The following is a 12,689-nucleotide window of genomic DNA, read 5'->3' as shown; positions in this document are numbered from 1 at the left end:
AAGGGTGGCCTGAAAACTGTCAAAAAATTCCTGGGTGGTGTCCCTGTACATTGGATAGCGCAATTAGGAGAAATGAGTCCACCCAATGTTATCCAAGAATCTGTCCACTCTTCTTTTACCCAGCTTTTGTAGCAACTTTGTATCTAGATATTTGATGGATATGAATCTCCTGTTGTTCATCCTTGCACAAATATACCTGTGGGCAGCGTTCTTGAACTGCCAGGCCAAAGGAAAACCAGGTTGAGGTTGCTGTTGGGGTTGTGGTTCTTCTTGTCTTGCTTACCTGGTTTTGGCCTTTATGGTGGAGATGGTGAGTCATTCCTTCCCCTTAAGCAAGAACCAATCCTTCCTGCGGATCTCTTAGGTGGTGCCATTGAGGGAAAATCAAGAGAGGTTAGGGTTTGTGAGAGAAATCAAAAGGGAGAGAGATATTTTGTGGGGGATTCTTAAAGAGGAAGGGGTTTTATAGCATGGGAATGGATTTTGTAACATTTAAGTGGGATTTAAAGGGATGAACAATATATGTTTAAATGGATTTAATGGGTTTTGTAATGGGTTTTATAAAAATATGTATTTTTTTCATAATAAATAAGTATTTTGTATTTTATATCATTAATAAAAAAATATTTTAATAAAATTAGTATATTAACATGATGAACAATGATATTATAAAATGAAAAAAAAAATAGTATCAATATTTTTTAGCTAACCCACATGAAAATGTAAGGATATTTTGTCAACTGATAAAGAAATTACACAGCATTTAATTAATATTTCAATAAATAGAGTTGCTAGAAAATGTAGCTAATAGATACTCTATCAGTTATCTGCTACTTTTTTAATGAGTTTACCAAATGCATTGATTCAACTGTTTGGATACCTATTCACTATCAACTATATCCAACAACTGAACCAAGCACCCATCAATGTTAGACAATTAACAACCAACAATTAAAAGGTCAAATGCTAATAACTGAAAGTTTATTTTTTAAAGCTTCAATGATAATTTTAAACCCTTTCAAAAATTGTATATATCAAACATCCTAAATAAGCAATTAAAATTCTAAAAAATAAGTAAATTATTAGATACACCGGTTGTATTAAAAATAGTGTAGTGTTCACTCACAGCAAAGTAGTTTTACTTTAAATATAAGAATGCAGGATTCATTCCTTTATGAGTAATGGGTCATATAAATCGAAAAAACTGTATAATTTGCCAAAAAGTGAAAGTTGGCTCAGCCATTCAATTAAAATAGCACAAAGCCAAAACACATTAATTCCCACATAATTTTTTGAACCTCTATAATGTTTTCGACTCTTGAAATGATGACTAGCGTGTAACTACGCTAAAACACATTGCATCCCACATAGTTTTCGAAAATTCTATAGCTATACCTATGGTAATGCATGCAGCTTCAACACTGCAAGAGTGAGAAAGACTAATCCTTATCATAGCTTCCTCTCTTTCTCTCACATTATTTTGACTATTAATAAAATTAATCAAATATTTGATAGGACTACAAATTTGGTTAATTACTTCATCTAACCAAAACAGCTCATCACCTTAGCATGCAAGAAAGAGGTGGTTAGGAGAAGATTAGGTCATACAACTTGTTTTTTAATTTTCTTTTATTTCTCACTCTCATGGCATGAACTTTTTTATATTTCTATAAAGTTCTTCTCTACACTCCACCTGCTCACACTTTACCTTGTCTCTCTCCTAATCTCTCAGCCTCTAACAAAACCCACCACTCCTTTTTTTTCTTATTCATACCAAAACCAATCATTCACTAAAACCATTATTGAAAATTTTGCATTCTCATTCCCCACACTCATCCACCCAAATCCAATAATTAATATTAATCTTTTTGCTTTTGTATTGGAAACGCTTTCTTCTTCTTCTTCTTCTTTTTCTTCTTCTTCTTAATTACTTATTCTTTATTCAACCTACATAAGCATACAATTCTCTACAGATCCAACTTCACTGCTCTACATTTCTTTTCTCTCTGCCCCAATATTTTCCTGGAAAAATATATAGAAGAATCTAGCAGAGTACTGCATAACCCAGTAATGGATTCTCATGTAAAACCGAAACAGCTGGAACTGTAATTTCTCTCGCTTTCAACTTCTTCTTCTTCTTGGAGTTGTAGAGTCGCTTCGCTGCAGCATTGCGTGATGGAGGACAGGGAGGCACAAGTGCTGACAGGTTTGCCAATGGATGAACGGCTGATGAGATTTATTAACAAAGAATGGAAGGACGTGGAAAAGCGTTTCGAACAGCTGGCTTCTGCCGGAAATGGGCCTGAACCGGTGGTGAAGTGGTCGGATTTCGGTTTTTGTATAGGTATATAAAAATTTAAATAAGAATTCGTGTTTTACTTTTCCTTGAAGACTTTTCTCTTTAATTCATATGAAGACAAATAATTGAACTTAACAAACACTCTTTGCATGAGCTGTCCATGTTACCCACATGTCATTTAGGACAAAAGAAAAATTATATAAATTACTCGATTAATATTAAACTCACTAGTTGAAAAACCTTCCATCAGTGATTATGCAATGCATTGATCAAATGCCTAATTTGCAGTGCAGTAATTAATAAAGACTTAAAATTCTCTTAGCCTCCTTTCCATTTTATAAGAAATAATTTTCGTATTTTCTTTAAAAAAATTCTTATTTACATGATTCTAATTGGTTAAGAGTACGTTTATTGAATAAAACTATTATTAAAATTTCTTAGGTGTTTATATATATATATATATATATACATGGTAATTTACTATTTAGTTTTTGGATTTTGATCATATTATGATTTGCTTTTTATATTTTAAAAATTAAACGATTTAATTACTTATGTTAAAATTAAAGATCTTTTTGTTTAACATTGTCATTAATTTAAGTGAAAAGACAAATAAATCTTTTATTAATTAAGAAAAATTTACTATTTGATCCTTAAATTTTGATTGATATTATAACTTGATCCTTGTATTTTAGAAATTGAATAATTTAATTTCTATATTTGATAATTATTGAAATTATTAGAATTTTTTTCTTATTAACTTTGTTATTATTAAATTTTTTTCCCTTTCTTTAAGAACAAAAAGAATTAATTTATTTGATAACAATAAATTTTAATTAAAGAGAAACATAAGTGAGAGACTAAATTATCCAATTTTCAAAATATAGAGATTAAATCATAATATTGATCAAAATTTAATGGCCAAATAGTAATTTTTTTTAACAGAATAAAGGGTATATTTTTCTTTTTACTTAAACAAATGGCAACATTAGACAAAAAGACATGTGATTTGGACCGAAGCATAAGTGACTAAATCATTTAATTTCCAAAAATATAAGGATCAAATTATAATATCGATCAAAATCTAAGGACCAAATAGTAAATTTCTCATGTACATAACCGTTATATCTTATATTATGCTATGCCTAATTTTTTTTTTTTTTAATTTAGTTTGGTTTTGTATAATCTTTTTCTTATTATTTAATTAATACGTTTTCTTTACACATATGAAGGAATGCAACAATCTCCAGAATTTGCTAAAGAGGTCTTAATGGCAATAAGAGGAAGAGGAAGAGAATTTAAACTTGATATCACAAGAAGAGAACTCCATAGTTACTGGCATCGGTTGACTGATCCCTGTTTCCATTCAAGAGTGAAAATTTTCTTTGACATGTAATCATCATACATGCATATTTGTGGAATTCTTTTTTTATTATTTCAAATAATTTTTTTTCCCTACAATTTTTCACAATTGATACCTTCTTAATTTATGCAATAACTTCTTCCTTTCAGGTGCGATAGAAATGGGGATGGAAAAATTAATGATATGGACATCAAGCAGGTAATGTATATAATTTTACTGTAGGCTGAAATTTTTTTTTTTTCCCAGTTAATTTGGCTACATTAAGCACTATAAGCAATGATAGATTTAGAAGTAACAATTTTCACAGTCAAATTAATATTGCTATAAACTTTTATTATTAATTTTAACATTTATCATAAAGAAAATTGAAAATTGAAATTTTATAGCTTTAAAGGAGATTTTAGTGTATTAAATTAAAGCTCAATTTTTTTTTTTTTGACTAAATTTAGAAATTTTTACAGGCAATTTTGCTAACTGCTTCAGCAAATAAATTGTCTCTGTCACATGAGGAAGCACATGAATGTGCTGCTTTAATTATGGAAGCTCTTGACGCTGAAGAGAGGGGCTTTATTGAGGTGCGCAATTTAAACCCATATAGACTCAACAATCCTTTGTCTTCTGTAAGATGTGTTTTTGTTAGTTTATAAGTCAATCAAATTAATTTATCTATGTTATATATAAATATATAAAGGGATATTGACTTTATTTAAATTATTTTTTATTCTTAAAATTAATTATAATTATATTTTTATTATTTAAATTAATTTTAAATTTTTATAAATTTAAAGTTTTAAATTCTATCTATATTTAACTTCAATTAAATATGAAATTTTATAAAAAGTAATTAATTAAAATAAAAAATTAATAAATAAAAAATAAAAAATTATTAATTTATCTATTATTTATAAAAAAAATTGTATTTATAGTAGCAGATAAATAATTTGTTACCAATAATATATATTAGTGATAATAATTTATTGCTAATTCATATAAATTTGTCGCTAATACTATTTAACGATAAAAAAATACGTCACTAATAATTTTAGTAACAGCAACTTTCAAACATTATTGTCGCTAAACTTTTAGCAACAAAAACTTTGTCACTAATTCTTTTATGATAACAATTCTACACTATACTACATTATTACGAATAACTTTTAACAATAAAATATTTATCACTAAATATCTAATCATTTACTTTTAATATTATAATAACTAATATAAATTAAATTTTAATATTATTTTAGTATTAATTCTACTTGGACTAAAAAACATATAATAATTCTATAATTATAATTCTATAAGTATTAATAATTCACTAAAAATTATTTAATTTATTTTAATAAAATAAATGAAAAACTTCAAACACGGAATATTATTATTATTAATTTATTTTTTAATTGTTTTAAATATCTATAAAATTATAATTTAAATTTTATTTGATTTTTCAATATTATATATATATATATATAACTGGAAAAAAATTGACTATTTAATTAATATAATTACAAAAATATTATTAAAAAATTAAATATTTAGTTAAATAAAAACTTAACGCTAAACAAATATTAAAATTAAGAATTTAAATTTTAATCCAATTCTTGTAGATTAACCACATTATTGATCATAAATTTATAGTCTTTTTTTTTAATAATTTATATTAATAAAAATATAGTTTTAATCAAACTTAAAATTTATTTTTATATATAAACAAATTTTATTTATTTCATTTTTATTAAGAATAAAAATAAATAATTTTATATTCTTAAATTATTGTTGAACATAATAAATTAAAAAATAATTTTTATCGAAAGCTTTACTGAAATTATTATAGTTGCATTTCAATTTTAACTAATTTAGGTAAATAGAAAAAACTAACACTAATTTTATAATTTTAGTAAAATCAAATAAAATTTTAAATAAAATTTAAAAGTGCTTAAAATTTTTTTTATTAATTAGCCTTATTTTTAAATTAATTTTATTCTTTACATCAATAAAATATTATAATTTATAAATATACTAAAAATTTTAGAAAATATTATTTATAAAAATTATTTAGGCTTATTTGGATGATTAATTGTTTAAAATAAAAAAAAATTAATTTTACATTAAAATATAATAAAAATCATAATATCAAATTTAAATATTTATTCATTTCAATTTTTTATTTATTTATATAAATTTATATTATTATTTAATAGCTAAATCATTAAAAAAAATTAAAAACTTTATAAGTTTTTTCAAATTTAGCCAAACCTTTTAATTTTATCAATTTAATCTCAAATTTTGATATTAATTTCAATTTTAGCAATTAATCTAATCAAATTACTTAATTAACATAAGCAATTTATATATTTGCATATATTATTACTATTAGCAAATCTTTTTTTATGTCAATTTTAGCTATTATTCTCAAATTGATAAAAAAAATTATTTTAATTAATTTATCTAGTATTTTGAAAATTTTAATTACTTTTATTTTTGTTTTATTATTTGTTCATATTTTATTTTTAAATATATAATTTTTTTCTTTTTTTTGCCTTTAATTTGAAATAAAATGATGGGAAATATATGAATTAAAAGTATAAATAAGAAGAAAGAGAGAAAAAAAAATAAAAATTTAAATAATAATATTAGATATATTATTATTTTTTATTTTCCATCAACATGAAATTTGTTAAAATTAATAAAAATACTAAAATTATTAAATATATTAATAAAACTAAAAAGAGTAGCTAAAATTGATAATAAATGAATAAATTTGAATGTTTTGCCAATTGATGAGTTTAGTTGTTTTTAATTAAATTTATTGTTAGAATTAAAAGTATTTAAAAAGATTTATGATTAAATTGATATAATTAAAAGATTTTACTTAAATTGATAATTGACATAAAGATTTTGATTTTTTTTATCATTTAATTTTATTTAATTATATAAATATATAAGTATTTAGAGTTATATTAAAAAATAAAATTAATATATAATTATAATAATGTATTTTTAAATTATATAATTTAACTTTTCATCAATATATTTATTATCAATATTTTTTAAATACTTCAATTTTTTTAATTTTTAATTTACATTACACATACATATAAAATAAAAGTTCATTCAATCATTAACCTAACTTTTTGCTTGTAGTGTTATATCCTTTTCTAATAATTAATTAATAAATATAAAAAATATGAATGGAGGAATCTGTGAAACGATTAAATTATTTTATAATTTTTTAATTTATAATAAATAATAATTAATATATTAAAATATTATTTTTATTATAAATCTTATTTCAAAAAATATTTATACAGATAAAAATCATAACTCATAAATAATTTTGTTAATAGTAAATTATAATATGTAATTTAAATGTTTAATACTAAAAAAATATTTTTTTTCAAATTTTTATAATTATAGTTAATTTTTTTTAATAATTTTAGCATAGTTTTAAAAGATTTTTTTTTTAATTTATAGTTAAAATTGATTTAAATCAGTTAACATGATACAATTTTAATTATTATTTTCTCTTCCGGTCATAATTTATAGTGGCCAAGAGGTACATTGAGATTTCTAAAAGCACTCTTCATTATTTCTATTATTTACGAAAATATAAAAAATGTATTTATAAAAAATTGTTAGTTCTAAAATTATTATTGCATTAAGATAAAGTCAAGTAATAAAACATATATTTTTTATCTTACAATCTCTATTTTTGATGTACTATAATAATCATTTTAAAAAAATAAATTATTTTGAAAATAATTTTTAGTAAATAATAAATTTTAATTTGTAAAATCAAAATATTCATATTCCTATACCATATTTATTGTATTTTATTTATAATATTTTATTTACTAAAGTAATGTATATTAAAAATTCTATTTCATGTAGTTTATTTATAATATTTTAATTAACTAAAGTAATATAATTTATTAATTTTATTTTCTTATAATATTTTTAATTAATTTTAATTAGAAGTAAAATATTATCATGTTAATAAATAACTAAATTTAATTAACTATTGAAAATAATATATAATGATACTATTATATTATATGCAAAAAAATTGAAAAAAAATTATATAAAAAAGTCTTAAACCATGAGTTTATACAACGAGTAAATCAACATGCAACGCATGTTAAGATAAAAATTAATAAATTCTAAATATAGACTAACTTATTTATTTATAATAAAATAAATTAGTAATCAATTTTTCATTTTGATGCTTATAAGTCATGTGTCTATAATTTAGTTTGACCAAATATTTTACTATATTATCTTCACTTAATTTTTAAAATTTAATAATAAATCTTATTTAATATCTTTTTTATCATTTTAATAATAAATTTATTTATAAAATATTTTTTTTTACTAAACACATTAATTACTTATCAGTCACCTATAAACACTTTAAGCAAACATATAATTGCTTAAAATTTTAAATATTTATAAATTTAAATTAACTTATAAATACTCAGTGCTTCAAAATATATTTTTATAAATTAAGTTAAACACTCTATAAATGAGTTAAACCAGGATTTTGTTTTATTTGAATTGAATTAGAATTAAGTATTATAATATTTCAATCGACTAATTCACAAGTCTAATCAAGTTTGCTATTTTAAATATGTTTTATATTTTATATCATACGTAAATAATAATTTATAAATTTTAGAATAGTTCAAATAAATATTTAAATTTTTATTTGAGTCGAATTTGAAAAAAAAAATTAGAATAGCAATCTATTTGATGAATTATTAGTAATATATACATGTAGTATTAGTTGAGATGATTATAAATAAAATTATGTCACATGAAACTAAATAGAACAAATATATAACTACATAAACTTATTTGGTTAAATAATGTCTTGCTGGCTAATATCACTATATATAATTTATTTATGGATTTAATCTGTTGGTAAATATAAACAAATTTTCAACGAATATTATAAGAAAATAATAAATTATTTAATTTATAAATGAATTTGAAAATCAATTTATAGATTATAAATAAATTTTTAAATTCATCACTAATAAATTATCACCATTTATAAATTATTTGAACTAGAAGGAGAAGGTGCACAACATACTAAAAGGGAATTAATTCAATAGATACATAGTTAATTATCAGATTTTTCTCATTTAAACTTAATTTATTATAAACATGAATTAAAAATATGGTGAGATCCATTTATTTCTTACGTATTTATATTTTGAGTTCATGATAAATCGGGTGTAAGAATTTCCCTTACTTCCTTACTTACCACCTCGATATGTATAAAATCTAAATCTATTAGTGATTTGCCTGCAGCCACCTCAACTAGAAACTCTGTTCAAAGCAAGCTTATCATCACCACCACCTCCATATCATCAAAACAATTATGAAAATGATCCAAGAGGCAAAACTAGGTCGAGGCTTGAAATCCTGTTTCGATCTTATTGGAAACGAGCGTGGATAACTGTGTTGTGGTTGGTGATTTGCTTTTCATTATTCACATGGAAGTTCATCCAATACAGGCATAGAGCAGCTTTTGAAGTGATGGGTTATTGCCTTTGTACAGCCAAAGGAGCAGCTGAAACCTTGAAATTTAATATGGCTCTAATTCTTCTCCCTGTTTGTCGAAATACCATTACTTGGCTTCGCAGGAAGCCAACTTTCAATTCTTTTGTACCTTTCAATGATAATATCAACTTCCACAAGGTAATTAATTTACTTTCCCATTTATATATTATTCAAGAAAAATTAAAAATATATATATATAATTTTGCTCTTTGACACATAAGAGATTGTGATTTTATTTATATCAACTTAATACTCTGTGTTAATAATGTAATCCAAATAGTTATTTATCGTTAAGTGACGCTGACCTATGACTTTAATGTGACCTAGTGTTAGATTTTTGCCCCATTTAATAGTAAATAACAATTTTGATTACATTTACTAATAAAGCATCATACAAGATATCAACTTAACAAAAATTAAAGCATTATTTCTTATATGTCAAAATACGAAATTACAAAGATTTTTTTTTTATTTTCCGCATTATTTATCTTATCACTTATTTTAAATACATTTGTAGGATGATTATGATTTACTAAAAATTGATGTAGGTAATTGCAGGGGGCATAGTGGTAGGTGTGATACTCCATGGAGCAACCCATCTTGCTTGTGATTTCCCAAGAATTAGTGGTTCAAACCGGTCAATTTTCTGGCAAACAATAGCAGTCCGATTTGGGTATCATCAGCCATCATATATTCAAATTTTAGCCACAACAGAGGTGGCTACTGGAATTGCCATGGTAATGCTAATGACAGTTGCATTTTTGCTAGCAACAAAATGGCCTCGCCGGCATTCTCCTTCTCTGCCTAGGTCCATACGACATGTCACCGGATATAACACTTTCTGGTACTCTCACCACTTGCTCATTCTTGTCTATGCCTTGCTCATTGTTCACTCCATGTTCCTCTTCCTAACTGACAATGTAACTGAAAAAACGGTATGCATTTTGTTCCTTTTATTTATATATTGCATATAAGTACATGAAAATATAAAAGAGTTTATATTTGAGTTTGATTTTCTTTGCCTATAGCTACTTACTGACATATGTTCACATGTTTTTGCATTAATAAATCACTCAAACTCGAAATCTCACGATTCTAACGACGACTTAGATGACACTAAACTAAAACTTATTGGTAGAACCCACAATTTTTTACTTAACCGGAATATGTCCGATTAGAATCAGCACATGTTAATATTAGAACCTTTTTGTGCAGACATGGATGTACGTTGCCTTTCCGGTTATGCTATATGCCGCCGAACGTTTTGTTCGAGCACTAAGATCAGGGTTTTTTGATGCAAAAATTATCAAGGTAATATTTCACAGCTAGATAGGTTTTTAAAATAGATTACATAATTTAATATTATTCACATTGTTTGTGCAGGCAAGTATTCATCCAGGGAAAGTTTTATCCCTCAAGCTGCACAAACCAGAAGGTTTCAAGCACAAGAGTGGGATGTATATCTTCATACAATGTCCTCAGATTTCTTTATTTCAATGGTATAACTAGCTATATACATGAACATTTTAACCAGTATTTATATTTATACCTGAATTTCATTATCTTCTTACAAGATCTATGCAAAATTCACCTTCTCAATTTCAGGCACCCTTTTTCGTTAACTTCAGGACCAGAGGATGATCACTTAAGTGTTCATATCAGAACTCTAGGAGACTGGAGTTATCAAATATACAGTCTCTTCCAGGAGGCAAGAGAAAGTGATTCCACCATTAAAAAGGAGGGGAAAAAAAAAACGAAATGGATGTTTGTTGTAGTGATATTGTTTCTGGGTTTTGCAGGCAATACTATCTGCGGTGAAGGAATATCCAAAAATATACATTGATGGACCCTATGGTGCTGCTTCCCAAGATCATGTCAAGTATGATGTAGTCATGCTAATTGGACTTGGCATAGGAGCCACACCTTTCATTAGCATCCTCAAGGATGTTGCAAATGGTCTCCACCAAAAGGCGTGGCTCTAATTAAGCTCTGCTCTTCATAAAATTTCTACATATTCCAGTCTTTGATTGTGCTTTTCTATTATCAATATAAGTTTGACTTAAATTTCATGTAGGCCAATTGTAGAGAATGCAACATCGCAAGAGGCCCTTTAAAAGCTTATTTTTATTGGGTTACAAGGGAACAAAGCTCCTTTGATTGGTTTAGGGATATCTTGTGGGAAATATCAAAAACAAACCAAAAGCAGGTAATATCTAAACAATCCTTATTTACATTTTCTTTTTTTTTTTACTTAAATTCGAGACCTCATAATTTTAAATACGAATCAAGTACCACTAAACTAAAATTCATTAATTATTTACACTTCATTGAATTGGTATTACTATTACTTTATAATTTTAGAAACAACTACAACATTAACAGATCGAAATTCATTAATTAATTTATTTTTTTAATGGTACCCCGCAAAGTATTTCTTTGCTGTACTGACATTTTCCCATTTGCCTGCCTGGTGATCCTTCTAGTCTATCATAGAAATGCACAACTTTTTAACCAGTGTTTATCAAGAAGGGGATGCAAGATCTGCTTTGATAAGTGCTATACAAGCATTGTATCATGCCAAGAAAGGCATTGATATTGTTTCTTGGAATCAGGTAAAATATATTGCTACTCTTTTTATAAAATTATATTTAATTTCAACTAATTTTCAATATACAATCAAATAAAAAAATTATTTTTTAAAAAATATTATTTTACAGAAAAATTATTTGATATAGTGCTTCAAAGTCATTTAATTTGAAACTAGAAATAAGTGATGAAATTTCAGGCACGTACGCAATTTGGTCGCCCAAATTGGTTCAATATTTTCTCCAAATTGGCTGCAAGGCACAGAGGAGAACGAATTGGTAAGTATAATTCTTATGCAACTTGACACCCCCAGCAATTTTCTCAAGTACTTAATATTATATATATATATATATATATATATATATATAGTAAATTTTAATTTGTGGCTGAATTGTGAGCTTGTTTGGAATATAGGAGTATTCTACTGCGGCCCATCAACACTTGCAAAGGAGTTGGAGACGTTGTGCATCAAATTCTCAACCAAATCAACTACTAGATTTGTATTTCACAAGGAGAACTATTAGATGTGCAGTGTATTAGTCTTGTATAGATTCCAATAAGAATGGGAAATGAGCAATTATTTTATATATAATAAAACAATCAAATGTATTGTTTTTTTGTTTACTTTTTTTGTAAATGATAAAAAATACACTACCTAATACAAAATTTCAAATTTGTTTCATTAACCTATAAATTGTAAGAATTCAATTTTAGAAAATTATTATATGCAAAATGGCAAATAAAAGGAAAAGGAAAAGGAAAAGGAAAAGGAGGGAGAGAAAACAAAAACTAAAATTAGGGGTGAGCATTCATTAGTTTTAACTGAAATATCAAACTCAACTGATTTTATTTGATTTTTTTGTTGACTATTTTATT

The 12,689-nt window shown here is 24.7% G+C and overlaps 1 protein-coding gene across 3 annotated transcripts; it reads left to right on the top strand.

Annotated features, from left to right (window-relative positions):
• The first annotated feature begins 1,693 nt into the window (after window positions 1-1,693).
• LOC110652513 (respiratory burst oxidase homolog protein A) lies at window positions 1,694-12,437 on the top strand. Of its 3 annotated transcripts, none has more exons than XR_009148943.1 (14): window positions 1,694-2,344; window positions 3,532-3,691; window positions 3,812-3,860; window positions 4,124-4,237; window positions 8,976-9,365; window positions 9,776-10,162; window positions 10,443-10,538; window positions 10,611-10,726; window positions 10,833-10,935; window positions 11,027-11,197; window positions 11,302-11,433; window positions 11,711-11,839; window positions 11,992-12,091; window positions 12,228-12,247. XR_009148943.1 is itself a non-coding variant. In XM_058147247.1 (14 exons), the coding sequence occupies exons 1-14, from the start codon at window positions 2,176-2,178 to the stop codon at window positions 12,335-12,337; spliced, it is 2,205 nt and encodes a 734-aa protein (XP_058003230.1). In that variant the 5' UTR covers window positions 1,695-2,175; the 3' UTR covers window positions 12,338-12,437. The 3 variants fall into 3 exon arrangements, 2 of the variants coding, with proteins under 2 accessions (XP_058003231.1, XP_058003230.1); XM_058147247.1 differs by having other exon boundaries at window positions 1,695-2,344; window positions 12,013-12,091; window positions 12,228-12,437; XM_058147248.1 differs by lacking the exon at window positions 12,228-12,247 and having other exon boundaries at window positions 11,999-12,091.
• Window positions 12,438-12,689: the final 252 nt, after the last annotated feature.

The sequence above is a fragment of the Hevea brasiliensis genome, chromosome 5, assembly GCF_030052815.1.
Source record: "Hevea brasiliensis isolate MT/VB/25A 57/8 chromosome 5, ASM3005281v1, whole genome shotgun sequence".
NCBI classification, from domain to species: Eukaryota; Viridiplantae; Streptophyta; class Magnoliopsida; order Malpighiales; family Euphorbiaceae; genus Hevea; species Hevea brasiliensis.
This window is presented reverse-complemented; position numbering and strand designations above follow the sequence as displayed.